This window comes from Hypanus sabinus, chromosome 2 (assembly GCF_030144855.1).
Source record: "Hypanus sabinus isolate sHypSab1 chromosome 2, sHypSab1.hap1, whole genome shotgun sequence".
Taxonomy (NCBI): Eukaryota; Metazoa; Chordata; class Chondrichthyes; order Myliobatiformes; family Dasyatidae; genus Hypanus; species Hypanus sabinus.
The window spans coordinates 42,896,344-42,914,196 of record NC_082707.1 but is presented as its reverse complement, the minus strand read 5'-3'; the positions used below and the strand labels follow the sequence as shown (position 1 = coordinate 42,914,196).

General features: G+C 35.4%; 1 protein-coding gene across 3 annotated transcripts in view; it reads left to right on the top strand.

Moving 5' to 3' along the window:
- dcun1d1 (DCN1, defective in cullin neddylation 1, domain containing 1 (S. cerevisiae)) overlaps positions 1–17,853 on the top strand; it is an 80,524-nt gene that overhangs the window by 47,753 nt on the left and 14,918 nt on the right. For all 3 annotated transcript variants that reach the window (XM_059944887.1, XM_059944875.1, XM_059944881.1), the window contains one exon: positions 9,025–9,193. In XM_059944887.1, the coding sequence (XP_059800870.1) occupies positions 9,025–9,193 (169 nt within the window). The remainder of the gene's footprint in view (positions 1–9,024; positions 9,194–17,853) is intronic.

Sequence of the window (17,853 nt, the reverse complement as noted above, 5' to 3'; positions counted from 1 at the left end):
CAGAAACGCTGTCATGACGTGCCGGAACAGATGGTGGCATTTCATTGTTTTCTTGAACACAACCCACATACAACCTAACAATTTCAGAACAGAGCAATGAGACTGAAGCCAGAAGAGATAGAAATGTCAAACACGAGGAAATCTGCAGATGCTGGAAATTCAAACAACACATACAAAATGCTGGTGGAACACAGCAGGCCAGGCAGCATCTATAAGGAGAAGCACTGTCGACGTTTCGGGCCAAGACCCTTCGTCCTGACGAAGTGTGTTGTTAGAGTTAGAAATGTACTCACCAAATACTTTGACCCATAACTTACTGAATAAATAAGTATACTCACTTTGCCCTATTTTCTGTCCTTGCTTGTATGAATGTGGTTTACCTATTTATGCAAGTACTTCTCTGACAATAGAAGTGTGACAGCCTACTGTAACATTGTATGGAAATACAAGATAACACTGATGCAGACATGTTTTATACATTGAACAAGTTGCTTTATTAATGCAACAGAGTTGGTCAGTTTTTCAGTGTTCGTTGTCAGTCAGGTCATACTGTCTGTGAACTCCCTGTTGGTTGTCTCCGTAGGCTCCAGTATTTGTTTTTATTTAGTTTTAAGTCCTCCCGCGTGAGAGCCAACAGCTGTCCGTTGTTTGGCAATTTCTTTTAAAAAAAAATTTCTAGTCTGTAACTGCACCAACGTGCATTTTCTCTGCGAGATTCGACACCAAACATGTTGCTTGTTTTCTGTAGATGTGTCCTGCGCATGCCCAGTAGGAGGAGATTCTCCCAAATACCTGTTTTAATGTGGGCAGAGGTATTTTCAAAAACGCTTGGTGTGGACACATCGTTTTTACGCGAAACAGGCATTTTCAAAATTATCCGGTCTAGTGTGGACGTCGTTCATCACTGAAAACAATGTCTGCATGAATAATCATGAGGTGCTGAACTACATGGAGTATTTATCGTTATCACTGAATGTCCAGTATTCACTCACAAATGACAGAAGAATATAAGAGCGAAGCCAATCCTAACTGGTCGAGCTGTTTACATATCAAATTCTGTACTGATTTGTGCACCTAGTCTGAAAGGATTTCAAAATGTATCATCCAATATCATGTGTTCTTGCCGCTGTCTAGTTGGCATCAAGATGATCAATATGTATTCTATTATGGGTAGGTTTAAAATGTTGAAGGGCATCAGTGTATGCTGCATTCCATTAGAATTTTTTGTGCAGGTCCTCAGTTTGCCACACCTGGATAGTATCGATATTGAATGTTACTGAAGCTCCGTTTATTAAGGCAAGTGGTGAGCATTTCATTGCATTTCTAACTTGAGCCTTGTAGATGACTGTGGAGAGTTAGAGGTGAGTCACTTGCCACAAGGTTCCTAGCCACTGACCCACTTTTATGGATACATTGTACATTTAGCTACTTCAGTTTCTGGTCAACGGTAACCTTTCCAGAATGTTGATTGTGATGGGGTATTTGGTGATGGTAATGCCATTGAATGAGATGGGGCGATGGTTGTATTTTCTTCTGTTTGATATCAATGTTGCCTGGTACCTGGGTAACAAAGAATATCAGCTCAGGCCTACATATTATCCAGAACTGGCTACATTTGTATGTGGACTCCTTCATTATCTGAAGTCATGGATAATACTGAAGATTGTGTAGTCGTCAGCGAACATCCTTGTTTGTTGTGATTAATGATTGAAGGAAGGTCGTTGATGAAGTAGCTGAAGATGATCAGGCCTTGGACACTATGCTGGGGAGCTCTTACAGAGATATGTAGCTGAGATGCCTGACAGCCAGCCACTGCAGCTACCTTCCTTTGGGTGATGCATGCTTACAGCCAGTGGAATTCTAATCCTGTTATCTGATTTAGCTTATTTATAGCTATGTGGTGACCATATTGCTTCAAGATGTTGTCATTGATCCAAGTTTGTAGCATACCAGTGCTTTACTTTCACTTACTATCTTGTGCTGTGACAAATGTTTACATGTGCACCAGAAGGTCTGACATATCTCAATCCATTTACTGAATTTGAAGGATTTTTGAAAACTGCAAGTTTTATTTTGGCTTTGGATGAAGGGGCAGTGGGAGGGAGATATGTGAATCATCTGTGCTGGGGTTGGGGTGGATGAGTATGCACAAAATGTATAGGTGGCCTCATTTCTAGCTTGAAGAACTAATTTTGTGATATTAGCTACAAGTACAGATTAATCTTGGCACCAAGGTAGTTGATACTTTGGCTTTTTTTCGAGGGTTTGGGGGAAGGGGTAGGGATCTTTTTTCACGCTTTTACTTTTTATTTTTTTGCTTTTAATTTATGGGCTGACTTTAAATTATTAATATTGTTGAGGTGTCATGTTTTCCGGTTGCTCCTGAATCATTTTTCCTTCTTCCTGAATTATGGGTTATATGTCTTTTTAACCTTTTATGATATATACAATTAATATTGGCATGATGGATAAGTCTATTAATTTTATCTCTTGGAATACTAATGGTTTAAATCATCCGATTAAACGTAAAAAAAACATTTAAAGTATTCCGTAGACTAAATGCTAATATTATCTTTGCACAGGAGACCCATATTAGGAAGGAGGATAATCAATGCTTTTTTAGGTTCTGGAGGGGTCAACAATTTTACTCAAATTGTACTGCCAAAATTAGGGATGTGTCTATTTTTATAGACCCCTCAATTTCGTTTACACATCATGAAATTATTTCTGATCCACAGGGCAGATTGTTGTTGATAACTGGTTCACTTTTTAATCGAAAAGTGGTTCTAATTAATATTTATGCTCCAAACTTTGACTGCCCTGAATTTTTTAAACATTTATTTACTTCCCTTTCTAATCTAAATGAACATATGTTGATAATGGGTGGAGATTTCAATTGTTGTTTGAATCCTTTGATGGATAGATCTAAACCTATTCGAAGTCTTCCGAATAGATCAGCCTTACTTATTAATTCCTTTATGGTTGATTCGGGAATTACTGAAATACGGCGGTTTCTGAACCCTAAAGATAAAGAATTTTCGTTTTTTTCACATGTATATCATAGTTATTCTAGAATTGATTATTTCCTTATTTATCATCGTTTATGTACAGATGTTATTGATTGTAAATACGATTCTATTGCCATTTCGGATCATGCACCTTTGAAGTTATCTATTAAGATATCGGACTCTTCCATTAATACTAGATCTTGGAGACTCAACGCTACTTTGCTTCAAGATCTAGAATTCATCACCTTCATAGAACAGCAAATTGACTTGTTTTTTTCAACAAATTATACCAAAGAGATTGACAGAGGAATACTTTGGGATTCTTTTAAGGCTTTTATCAGTCGACAAATTATCTCATATTCCGTTGGTAAAAGAAAACAAAGATATCTAGATATAGCTTTATTGGTGGATAAAATTAAAGAAATTGATAAGATTTATTCCGTGACTCCTACCAAAGAACTTTATAAGAAGAGAGTTGAGCTTCAAATGGAACATAGCTTATTATTATCTTTTACAATTGAGAATCAATTAATTAAGACCAGGGCTCAATTTTCTATTCATAGTGATCGAACTGGTAAATTGTTAGCTAACCAATTAAAAGCTGTTTCGACTAAGCGACAAATTATTAAAATTCGTAAACAAGACGGTAATTTGACTACTGATCATAAAGAAATTAATAATACTTTCCAAGATTTTTATAAATCTTTATATCAATCAAAATTTGATGGCGATCTGTCCATGGTGGATAATTTTTTTAATAATTTGAATATTCCCAAACTGACAGTTGAAGATCGGAGTTTGTTTGATGCTCCTATTTCTATGGCTGAAGTAGGAGAGGCTATCTCATCAATGAATTCAGGGAAAGCTCCTGGTCCTGATGGTTATATTATAGAATTTTTAAAAACTTTTTTTCTTTGCTTTCCCCTTGGTTATGTGAAATCTTTAATGATGCATTTACTAAGAAGAGATTACCCCAGTCTTTTTATGAAGCTACTATCTCTCTAATTCTTAAAAAAGATAAGGATCCTACTTTATGTGCATCCTATTGCCCTATATCGCTATTAAATGTAGACTCTAAGATTCTTACAAAAATTTTAGCTATTAGGTTAGAAAAGATACTATCACAGATTATTTCAGAAGATCAAACTGGTTTTATTAAGAACCGGTATTCCTTTTTCAATGTTAGAAAATTGATTAATGTAATCTATACTTCTTCACCCAGAACCCCAGAATGTGTTATTTCATTAGATGCTGAAAAAGCTTTTGATAGAGTTGAATGGATATACTTATTTCATGCCTTGAAAAATTTTAATTTTAGTTCTAATTTTATATCATGGATTAAATTAATATATTATAAACCTGTTGCTTCTGTTCTTACAAATAATCATAGATCCTATTTTTTTCAATTATCTCGTGGTACGAGACAAGGTTGTCCCTTAAGTCCTTTATTATTTAATATTGCATTAGAACCTCTAGCCATTGCTATTCGTGAATCTCCTAATATTTTTGGTATTACCCGTAATGAGAAGTTATATAAGTTATCACTTTATGCTGATGACTTCTTGTTATATATTTCTGATCCTGATAGGTCTATTCCCGCTATTCTATCCTTATTGGTTCAATTTGGTAGTTTCTCTGGTTATAAATTAAATTTGGATAAGAGTGAATTATTCCCTTTAAATGCGCAAACTTTATTGAATGACAGGATACCATTTAAAGTTGTTACTGATAACTTTATTTATTTAGGTATAAAAATTACCAAGAAATATAAAGATTTATTCAGATTGAATTTTTTTACCTATGCTTCATCAAATTCAACAACCTACTACTAGATGGTCAGCCTTATCCTTATCATTGGTTGGTCGGATTAATGCTATTAAAATGATGATTTTACTGAAATTTTTATATTTATTTCAAGCTTTACCAATTTTTATTCCTAAATCTTTTTTTGATAACATAGATTCAAAAATTTCTTCATTTGTGTGGCAAAACAAAAACCCCAGGTTAAGTAAAAACAGTTACAGAAATCTAAAAAAGATGGTGGTTTAGCTTTACCTAACTTCAGATTTTACTATTGGGCGAATAATATTCGAAACTTAATATATTGGAAACTAGATTTGGATTCACCATTGTGCCCACAGTGGGTAAATTTAGAATGTAATGATGCACAAGGATATTCTTTATTCTCTGTTCTTGGTTCTTCTCTTCCTGCTGATTCAGTCAAATTCAATAAACAGATATCCAACCCTATTGTCAAACACACATTACGAATTTGGTTTCAATTTCATAAGTTTTTTTACTCTGAAAAACTTTGTTCTTGACAGCCCTATCTTATTTAACTTTTTTAAACCTTCTTTAACAGATCAAGCCTTTAGCATATGGAAAAGGAAAGGTATAATATGTTTTCGTGATCTTTTTTCTGAAGGTGGTTTGATGTCTTTTGACCAACTTTCCAACAAATTTAAGTTACCTAAATCTTATTTTTTTAGATATTTACAAATCAGAAATTTTTTATATAAAGTTTTACCATCCTTTCCCAATTCAACTCTGATAGATTTTTCAGACATGAATTTTACCTTGAATCCTTGTCAGAAGGGATTAGTGGCTCTTATTTGTAATATGATTATGAAGATACAACCAGAAATGTCAGGCAGAATTAAACAAGAATGGGAAAAAGAACTTCAATATAATATATCAACAGAAAAATGGGAAAAAATTCTACAAATGGTTAATTCTTCTATATGTGCTAAACATGCTTTAATACAATTTTAGGTCGTACATAGAGCTCATATATCTAAAGATAAGCTTGCTCGATTCTATTCTCATATTAACCCTCAATGTGACATATGTCATTCAGATGTGGCCTCATTGACCCACATGTTTTGGTCATGTCCCACCTTATATAACTATTGGAAGGACATATTTGCTACCATTTCCTCAGTTTGGAATATTGATTTACAACCTCATTTTATCACTGCAATTTTTGGTATACCAAATGAGGATGGTAGTCGACTTTCCCCTTCAATTAGACGAATGATCGCCTTTGTAACCTTAATGGCTAGAAGGTCTATATTACACAATTGGAAAGAAGTAAATCCTCCTACCACCTTTCAGTGGTTCTCTCAAACTATTTCTTGTTTGAGCTTAGAAAAAATTAGAAGTACTATTTTCGATCCATCAATTAAATTTGAAGAAACTTGGGGACCGTTCATTCGACACTTTCATATGAATTAATTTGGCCTCTTCCAGACCTTTTCTCTTTTTATTCTTATTCTGGTATGAAGTTCCGGAGTTCTTGACACTATCATGTACACATAAACTGTTATTATTGCCCATGTTAGTTTAGGTTTTTTTTAATATACATTTTTTCTTGCATTTTTGTTTTCTTTTTTTTCTTTTGGTGATTATTCTTTTTCATGTATAATCAATATAGGTTTGATCGATTATTGTACGATTTTTTTTGCTGATATTTTAATAAGATATTATCTTATTACTAATTTAATTTCAAGCCTAGTGTATTTATAACCTATTTAATATTATGTTATGTTTTTCTTTATATATGAAATTTAATAAAAAGATTGAAAAAGAAAGAAGGTAGTTGATACTTAATAACAATTTTTACAATTACATTTATATTGCTTCCATGCCACTAAACTTCTCACACGGGGGGTGGGGGGGGGGAATAGAAAATAACAAGACTTTGGAATCTGCAGATAGTGTGGTGTCCAAAACTTTAGAATTGTTGAATTGTTTTTCTTCCTCTCTCAGACTTAATCTTGCATTCCCCTTTTCCTGCAGGTAACCTGACATTAATTCACCATAATTCTTTCTCCATGCTCCCTGTTGTTTTTGTTTTGGGGAGATAGCCATTTGACCTTGATGTGAAACTCTGTAATGAATTTTTCCTTTCAGCAACATGCCTATCAAAATGATTTTGTGAAGTATCTAAACAAGTTGGAATGGGTGGATGATTTAATTTTTATTTCACCTAGTATGAAATGTCTTGCTGTATAGTAAGACTTCAGTTCACTGAAAATAATCAGTTGTTTTTGTATGTAGTGTTGTAGAAATCAGAATCTACATAGTGCCTTTTTTTTGTAGGTTGATCAATGTATTAAACTGCTGATAAATTGTCAACTAAAAACATAGAACTTGCTCTAATATTGTATCTTATTTTACTTTGTATTTTAATGTTGTGTACATGGAATTAATTTTAAAATGCATTCACTATTGTGTATTAAATTGTTGCAACTGTTTTGGGTTGTTGTAAGATGAGTAGCTACTTTATTCCTGTTACTGTAGCATCTGCCAACCCTATTCTTCAGATTTCTGTCCTTAGTCCATTTTTATTGGTTTTCTTTTTGTACCTTGTATTCCACTGAAGCACTGAAATTCTCTCCATAAAGCTTTCTGCATCCTTGCTATGATTCCTGTAAGATTGTCCTTATCTACATCTTTGACCAGGCTCCTGATATCTTAGGGGGCTCGGTGAAGAAGTTTGCTTAATTACAGTCTTGTGAAGTACAGATTCCCCCCGCTATCCGAAGGTCGAACATTCCTGTGAAACGGTTCGTAAGCCGAAATGTCATAAAGTGAAGAAGCAATTACCATCTACTTGTATGGGAAAAATTTGTGAGCGATTGCAGACCCAAAAAATAACCTACCGAATCATGCCAAATAACACAAAACCTAAAATAACAGTAATATATAGTAAAAGCAGGAATGATATAATAAATACACAGCCTATATAAAGTAGAAATACTTCTCTGCAATCATTGCAGCACTGTCCAGCGTGGCGCAAATCTTACGCAAGCGCTCTCGGCAGGAGCACTCTCTCCAGTAACCTTTAAACTATGAAGCTACCAAATAACACAAAAATACACAGCCTATATAAAGTTGAAATAATTTATGTACAGTGTAGTTTCACTTATCGGAATCGGGAAGACAGCGAGCACACTGATGATGGTGTTAGGTTGAATTGTCAAAGGTTGGGGTGGTGGGAGGTAGAGGAGACTGGGGTGTCATCTCATCGTCGTCTGTTTCCATAAGGGCAGGCAGGTCACCTTCTATGTCTGCCTGCCTCGATGTCGAAGGCCGAGGTTCGTTGTCTGCTGTGGCTGATGTGGAAGGCTTGACAGATGACAGTATGCTTGACTGCTTAGCCTTGCGCATTTTTCTATTATACAGTTCTTTGTAAGCACTCAAACCATCCTGCAAATATGCTCTAAATTTACGTACCCTTTCAAAATTAGTCATGTTTTGCAGTGCAATGATTGCAGCATTGTCAATTGCAGCGAAAATCTTATGCAGTTGCTTCATGTTCAGTTCCTGGATGACTTCACTTTCAGGCCATTGGCTGCTGCTTTCAGTTGTGATTGTTATCCTTTCTTCCAATTGCATCAGCTCTTCATATCAGTTGTTGGTCATGGGATGCCAAAACCTCTTCATCATCATCTTCGTCAACTTCCACAAACCCAGCCTCCTTAGCCAAACTCACTGTGTTCTTACTTCGTTCACCACGATCGAAACACTTAATTATGTCTAGTTTTACGCTAAGTATAACATCCTTTCAAGCTCTTTTAGGCTTTTCTGATACCTGAGAACTCATCTTGCTAATGGATGAACAAAATAAATCGACATAAAGCATAGATGCTCACAGGGATGTGTTTAAGCAATGCTGGCTAGAATGCAGTTCTGGGGGAGGAGCTTGGGTGCTCGGGGCGCGCACTGCCTTTTTGCGTGCTGCCTTTTATTGTAACAGTGAAAACACCTTCTGTTAGCGAAAACGGTACTAATGTAGGTCTTTCGTAACAGCAAGGTGTCATAAAGTGAATGTTTGGAAAATGGGGTATTGTAGTATCTTTCTGGACATAATAGTGCATGTTGAGTTTTGGTTGAGGAAGTAAGGTTATCTGCTGAAGCAAAAGCAGAATTCTCAGACTACTGGGTCAAATAATATAGCAATCCTTTCTGAAAAATAACTTCTGCTTATATGTGTATTTTTATTTACTTTCAGATCCGCAGGATGAAAATAAAATAGGAATAGATGGTATTCAACAGTTCTGCGATGATTTAGGATTGGATCCAGCTAGTATCAGTGTGCTGGTCATTGCATGGAAATTTCGAGCAGCCACACAATGTGAATTCTCGAAACAAGAGTTCATAGATGGTATGACAGATTTAGGGTAAGTAACATATATTTATTTGAGTAAGTGCTAATAATTTAGTTTATTTATTCAGAACTTAAACTTTAACAGTAAAGAGACAACAAAAGAACATTGTTGATGCTGGTCTAAGTGTTGAGACCTTGTTGTTAGTGCCTATTTCAGGAGGGTTCAGACCTTACCCAATGATTAATTGAAATAAATACTACTAGCACACATTTGTGTTAGACAGGATTTTCTCTGGCTGTACTTGTCACTGAGTCAACACTGCACCAGGAACCGATCCTGAAATTGCTTCCATCCTGAATGGCATGGGAGTACTTCAGCAGTCCTTGGTTGTGTGATCTCTGCTTTTGACATTGTGTATACATTTTGAGCAACCGCACACTGAATTCTTGAACAGAGTTCTATTATGTTCAAGTGGGCCTTTAGTTGCTGTACTCATTTGATGGAGAGCTACAATACCTTTAAAGTCAGGTATCATTACTGAAAGCTAATATTGTGATAATAAGACTTATGCAGTTTAAAGTTCTTTTGCTCTTATTAATTAAATGCATTGGCATTGCAAAGATTACACTGGTGAGACTGATGCTTTGCATACTAAATACACTTTTTTGCGGCGGTGATCACTGACATCTTTAGCCTATAATTAACAAACACAAGGTACACTGCAGATGCTGTGGTCAAATCAAGATGTACAAAAAAGCTGGATGAACTCAGCAGGTCGGGCAGCATCTGTTGAAAGGAGCAGTCAACGGATGCTGCCCGACCTGCTGAGTTCATCCAGCTTTTTTGTACATCTTGATTTAGCCTTTAATTTCCTGCTGGAGGTGTGCTTTTGAACCATCTGTATGACCTAGTGTTTTTATGGTATCCTGAAATATTTGTCGAATTGGACTCTCAAGAATGCACGTATGGCTGCATCAACTGTAGATGGAGCAGACTGAAGTGGTGGGGCCTGCACCCAGGAGTGGATAATGAACTGATATTTGGCTGATAGAATGCCAAGCCAGATTAAAAAGATTAAGGTGTTGAGGCCAAGGGTGGAGGACCGGTGTTCCTCTCACTTCTCTGAGAGCCTTTATTTGCTTCAGCGCTAAACTGACCCTGCAGCCATCGGCACTCGCCTCAGTGCGAAACCTGGTACTGTAGCTGTGGCCTGCAGCCACTGGACTCCTGGACTGGCTGCAGCGTTGAACTGACAACATGGATGTGGACTGACTTTCAGGGACTCTGCTGTTCATGTTCTGTGGACTTTGTTTGCTTTCCTTATGTTTGCACAGTTTGTTCTTTTCCCACTTAGACGTATGCCTTTGTGGTGTGGGTTTTTCATGAATTCTATTTCTTTGTTTTGTGGCTTCTTGTAAGAAGATGAATCTCATTAAAGTTTCTCTGATTTGCAGTGATGGCATTTCATTGTGACGTGCAAAGTTTTTGGCTATTAGCGGAGTAGAGGGTTGTCCTCTTAGCGGAGAGTCAGAGTAAGATAATACTGTGATCATATTGAACTGGAGTAGGTTTGAGGTGCCAAGTGCTAATCGTATCTCAATTTATGTTCTTCTGTGTAGTCAGATGTGTGATTCATGCTCTGTGAGGGTGGAGTTTCAAGACTTTTAGGCGCTCTTCATCTTTTCAACTATAATCACCCTTTAATCAAATCTTTTCGAACCTAATCATATGAGTTGATACTTTTGATTAACTTTTTTTTTCCTAAAACAATATTTGATTTAATCTTGTCAAACTTAAAATGGCTACAAGCAAGAAATTGTCTAAGGATCCTTTATCCATCGACGCTATTTCTCATCTTCTGGATGCTAAACTTGCAAGTTTGGAAAGCAGGCTAGAAAGTAAATTGGAAAGTAAACTGGCAAGTTTGGAAAATAAGCTTACCACGAAAATATCTGAACTCGAAGGAGCTGTTGGATTGCTTGATACTAAGCTTCAATCACAGGCATCAGATATTCAGCGGCCTGAAGATAAGATCACAACTCTTGAAAAATTAATTTGCGAGAAAGTACGTACAATTGAAGCGCTGGAGAAGAAGGTACATTCGACTGTTAAAACATTAGATCAGTATAAGTTTAAAATTACTGATCTTGAAAACCGATCTCGCAGACAGAATTTGCGAATTATCGGGTTCCCCGAAAAAGTTGAGTCTGGTGATTTAACTGAATTTTTCTCTAAATTATTGTGGGAAATTTTCGGTGCTGAAGGTTTGCATACTAAACCTGTTATCGACCGCGCTCACAGAGTTGCGAGGTTTTCGGCTGCGAGTGGCAAACCACGAGCTGTGATTGTTCGCCTTCATTATCCTCGGGAGAAAGAGCTTTTAATTTGATTAGCTCGTAAATCTCCCAGATGTATGGATGGGCCAGGGTCATAAGATATCAGAGGAATTGAGACAGATTGACATTAGGAAAGAAACTGTGATGAGTAGACTGGTAGGACTGAAGGCTAATAAATCCCCGGGTCCAGATGGTCTGCATCTGAGGGTTCTAAAAGAGGTGGCTCAGGAAATTGTGGATGCATTGGTAATCATTTTCCAATGTTCCTTAGATTCAGGATCAGTTCCTGAAGATTGGAGAGTGGCTAATGTTGTCCCACTTTTCAAGAAAGGAGGGAAGGAGAAAACGGAGAACTATTGCCCTGTTAGCCTAACATCAGTCGTGGGGAAGATGCTTGAGTCCATTATTAAGGACGAAATAGTGGCACATCTAGATGGCAGAAATAGGATTAGGCCGAGCCAGCATGGATTTACCAAGGGCAAATCATGCTTGACTAATCAGTTGGAGTTTTTTGAGGGTGTAACAAGGACGTTAGACGAGGGTAAGCCAGTAGATGTTGTGTACCTAGATTTTCAGAAGGCATTCGATAAGGTGCCACATAGGAGATTGGTGAGTAAAATCAGAGCTCATGGCATTGGGGGCAGGGTTTCAACATGGATAGAAAACTGGTTGGCAGATAGAAAGCAAAAGGTAGCAGTGAATGGGTGTTTTTCGGACTGGCTGGAAGTGACTAGTGGGGTACCACAGGGCTCTGTATTGGGACCACAGCTCTTTACGATTTATGTCAATGATTTAGATGAGGGCATTGAAAACTATATCAGCAAGTTTGCTGACGATACTAAACTGGGTGGCAGTGTGACATGCGAAGAGGACGTTAGGAGAATACAGGGAGACTTGGATAGGCTGAGTGAGTGGGCAGATACTTGGCAGATGTCATTCAATGTGAATAAATGTGAAGTTATCCACTTTGGAAGCTGGAACAAGAGGGCAGAGTATTGTCTGAACGGTGTCGAGTTAGGTAAGGGAGAAATGCAAAGAGACCTAGGAGTCCTAGTTCACCAGTCAATGAAGGTGAATGAGCAAGTGCAACAGGCAGTGAAGAGGGCAAATGGAATGTTGGCCTTTGTTACAAGGGGAATTGAATACAAGAGCAAAGATGTTCTTTTGCATTTGTACAGGGCACTGGTGAGACCACACCTGGAATATTGTGTACAGTTTTGGTCTCCAGGTTTAAGGAAGGACATTCTGGCAATTGAGAAAGTGCAGCGTAGATTCACTAGGTTGATTCCTGGGATGGCAGGGCTGTCTTACGCAGAGAGATTGGAGAGATTGGGCTTGTACACGCTGGAATTGAGGAGATTGAGAGGGGATCTGATTGAAACGTTTAAGATAATTAAAGGATTTGATAGGATTGAGGCAGGAAATATGTTCCAGATGTTGGAAGAATCCAGTACCAGAGGGCATGGATTGAGAATAAGAGGTCAGTTATTTAAAACAGAGTTGAGGAAGAGCTTCTTCTCCCAGAGAGTTGTGGAGGTGTGGAATGCACTGCCTCGGAAGACGGTGGAGGCCAATTCTCTGGATGCTTTCAAGAAGGAGCTGGATAGATATCTGATGGATAGGGGAATCAAGGGATATGGGGACAAGGCAGGGACTGGGTATTGATAGTGAATGATCAGCCATGATCTCAGAATGGCGGTGCAGACTCGAGGGGCCGAATGGTCTACTTCTGCACCTATTGTCTATTGTAAAAAAGGTATGATTTCTCACAACAGCAACACATTTCGAATTGTTGAGGATTATTCATTCGAAGTAATGAGAGCGAGAATCGCTTTTAAGCCAGTGATGGCAGAGATTCATTCGATTGGACTTAAACAAGCTTTAAGATTTCCAGCGAATCTTAGAATTACGTTGAACGACAACAGTCAGCAATTTTTAATACTCTGGAAGAAGCAAAGAAATTCATTGAAGAATATCGATCTTCTAGTGCAAGTTGAACTATGTGTTATGCTGAAAATTTTTTGGAGAGAAGATGCCATTTCATTTTAAGTTTTAACCTATGAAGCTGGGTTATAACTTCTTATCCTGATCTACGGGTCTGGTTTCTTTTTTTTACTATCACCATCGTTTATAGATGCTCTTTTAATTTTTTATAATATCTCTTTTTATTATTCTTTTTTCTGTTTCGGATATACACGTTTATATTTTGTAATAAGGATTTACTTTTTTTAAGATGTTGTTTCTTCTTCCCATAAGACTTTGCTTTCTGTAAGCATTTATTTGTTTGCCTGCACTTGGAAATGGGACAAATGTTTTGGATTTTTTGGTCTTTTTTTATTATATATTGTAGTGTCTATTAAATCTTTTTTTAATCCTATTTTGATAACTTTTTTTAATCAAATTTTTTAATAGATTGTTGAACTTACATTTATATTTTGTAATATGGCTTTTTCAAAATGTCGTTTCTTCTTCCCATAAGTCTTTGCTTTTGAAACGTCATTTTTCTTGTATTTGAACATGGAATTTTTTTTAAAGGTATATTACACTTTCAAATTTTAAAGGTTTATACTTTTTTTATTAATGATCGTTTGTTTTATTATATTATTTTTTTTTCACTCTGATTGATATACATTTTCTCTTTGCAACCCTATATTTAAATCTGGGTGTTATATAGTTTTTTTTAATCTTTTCATGGAGCTGCCATCTTGAAATGGGGGTAATATTAGTGTTAGTTTATGCGCCTGCCGCTTGGCTTTCTTTCGAGGGGAGGGGGTAGGGATCTTTTTTCACGCTTTTGCTTTTTATTTTTTTGCTTTTTGTTCATGGGCCGACTTCAAATTATTAATATTGGTGAGGTGTCATGTTCTCCGGTTGCACCTGTACCATTTTTCCTTCTTCCTGAATTATGGGTTATGTGTTTTTTTCAACCTTTCATGGTATATACAATTAATATTAGCATGGTGGATAAGTCTATTAATTTTATTTCTTGGAATACTAATGGTTTAAATCATCCGATTAAACGTAAAAAAATATTTAAAGTATTCCATAGACTAAATGCTAATATTATCTTTGTACAGGAGACCCATATTAGGAGGGAGGATAATCAACGCTTTTTTAGGTTCTGGAAGGGTCAACAATTTCATTCGAATTGTACTGCTAAAATTAGGGGTGTGTCTATTTTTATAGACCCCTCAATCTCGTTTATACATCATAAAATTATATCTGATCCACAGGGCAGATTTTTGTTGATTACTGGTTCACTTTTTAACCGAAAAGTGGCTTTAGTTAATATTTACGCTCCAAATTTTGACTGCCCTGATTTTTTTAAACGTTTATTTACTACCCTTCCTAATCTAAATGAATATATGTTGATAATGGGTGGAGATTTCAATTGTTGTTTGAATCCTTTGATGGATAGATCTAAACCTATTCGAACTCTTCCGAATAGATCAGCTTTACTTATTAACTCTTTTATGGTCGATTCGGGAATTACTGAAATATGGCGGTTTTTGAACCCTAAAGATAAAGAATTTTCGTTTTTTTCACATGTATATCATAGTTATTCTAGAATTGATTATTTTCTTATTGATCATCGTTTATTAGCAGATGTTATTGACTGTAAATATGATTCTATTGCTATTTCGGATCATGTACCTTTGAAGTTATCTATCAAGATTTTGGACTCTTTCATTAATACTAGATCTTGGAGACTCAACGCTACTTTGTTTCAAGATCCAGAATTTATTACTTTCATAAAACAGCAAATTGACTTATTTTTTTCAACAAACTATACCGAAGAGATTGACAGAGGAATACTTTGGGACTCTTTTAAGGCTTTTATTCGTCGACAAATTATCTCATATTCTGCTGGTAAAAGAAAACAAAGATATTTAGATATAGCTTTATTGGTGGATAAAATTAAAGAAATTGATAAGATTTATTCCGTGACTCCTACCAAAGAACTTTATAAGAAGAGAGTTGAACTGCAAATGGAACATAGCTTACTGTTATCTTCTTCAATTGAGAATCAATTAATTAAGACCAGGGCTCAATTTTATATCCATAGTGATCGAACTGGTAAATTGTTAGCTAATCAATTAAAAGCTATTTCGACTAAGCGACAAATTATTAAAATTTGTAAACAAGATGGTAATCTGACTACGGATCATAAAGAAATTAATAATACTTCCCAAGATTTTTATAAATCTTTATATCAATCAGAATTTGATGGTGATCTGTCTATGATGGATAATTTTTTTAACAATTTGAATATTCCCAAATTGACAGATGAAGATCGAAGTTTATTTGATGCTCCTATTTCTATGGCTGAGGTAGGAGAGGCTATTTCATCGATGAATTCAGGGAAAGCTCCTGGCCCTGATGGTTATATTATAGAATTTTTAAAAACTTTTTCTTCTTTGCTTTCCCCTTGGCTATGTGAAATCTTCAATGATGCATTTATTAAGAAGAGACCACCCCAGTCCTTTTATGAAGCTACTATCTCTTTAATTCTTAAAAAAGATAAAGACCCTACTTTATGTGCATCTTATCGCCCTATATCGTTATTAAATGTAGACTCTAAGATTCTTACAAAAATTTTAGCTATTAGGTTAGAAAAGATACTATCACAGATTATTTCAGGAGATCAAACTGGTTTCATTAGGAACCGATACTCCTTTTTTAATGTTAGAAATTTGATTAATATAATTTACACTTCCTCACCCACAACCCCAGAATGTGTTATTTCATTAGATGCTGAAAAAGCTTTTGATAGAGTTGAATGGACGTACTTATTTAATGCCTTGAAGAATTTTAATTTTAGTTCTAATTTTATATCATGGATTAAATTAATATATTATAAACCTGTTGCTTCTGTTCTTACGAATAATTATAGATCCTCTTTTTTTCAATTATCTCGTGGTACGAGACAAGGTTGTCCCTTAAGTCCTTTATTATTTAATATTGCATTAGAACCTTTAGCCATTGCTATTTGTGAATCCCCTAATATTTCTGGTATTACCCGTAATGAAAAATTATACAAGTTATCGCTCTATGCTGATGACTTGCTGTTATATATTTCTGATCCTGATAATTCTATTCCCGCTATTCTGTCCTTGTTGGTTCAATTTGGTAGTTTTTCTGGTTACAAATTAAATTTGGATAAGAGTGAACTCTTCCCTTTAAATGCCCAAACTTTACTGAATGACAGGATACCATTTAAAATTGTTACTGATAATTTTATTTATTAAGGTATAAAAATTACCAAGAAATATAAAGATTTATTCAGATTGAATTTTTTTACCTATGCTTCATCAAATTTAACAACTTACTACTAGATGGTCTCCTTTATCCTTATCATTGGTTGGTCGGATCAATGCTGTTAAAATGATGATTTTACCGAAATTTTTATATTTATTTCAAGCCTTAACAATTTTTATTCCTAAGTCTTTTTTTGATAGCATTGATTCAAAAATTTCCTCATTTGTGTGGCAAAATAAAAACCCCAGATTAAGTAAAAGACAGTTACAGAAATCTAAAAAAGATGGTGCTTTAGCTTTACCCAATTTTAGATTTTACTATTGGGCGAATAATATTCGGAATTTATTATACTGGAAATTAGAGTTAGATTTACCATTGTGCCCACAGTGGGTAAATTTAGAATGTAATGGTACACAAGGATATTCTTTATTTTCTGTTCTTGGCTCTTCTCTCCCTGTTGATTTAGCTAAACTTAATAAACAGATATCTAACCCTATTGTCAAACATACATTACGAATTTGGTTTCAATTTCGTAAATTTTTTACTCTAAAATAAAAAACTTCGTTCTTGATAGCCCTATCTTACTTAATTTTTTCTTTAAACCCTCTTTAACAGATCAAGCTTTTAGTATATGGAAGAGGAAAGGTATAATATGTTTTCGCGATCTTTTTTCTGAAGGTAGTTTGATGTCTTTTGATCAACTTTCTAACAAATTTAAATTACCTATATCTAATTTTTTTAGATACTTACAAATTAGAAACTTTGTATAAAGTTTTACCATCCTTTCCTAATTCAACTTTGATAGATTTTTCAGATATGATTTTTACTTTAAATCCCTGTTAGAAGAGATTCGTGGCTCTTATTTATAATATGATTATGAAGATACAACCAGAGATATCAGGTAGAATTAAACAGGAATGGGAAAAAGAACTTCAATACAATATTTCAACGGAAAAATGGGAAAAATTTTACAAATGGTTAATTCTTCTTCTATATGTGCTAAACATGCTTTAATACAATTTAAGGTTGTACATAGAGCTCATATGTCTAAAGATAAGCTTGCTCGGTTTTATTCTCATGTTAATCCTCAATGTGACAGATGTCATTTAGATGTGGCTTCATTGACCGACATGTTTT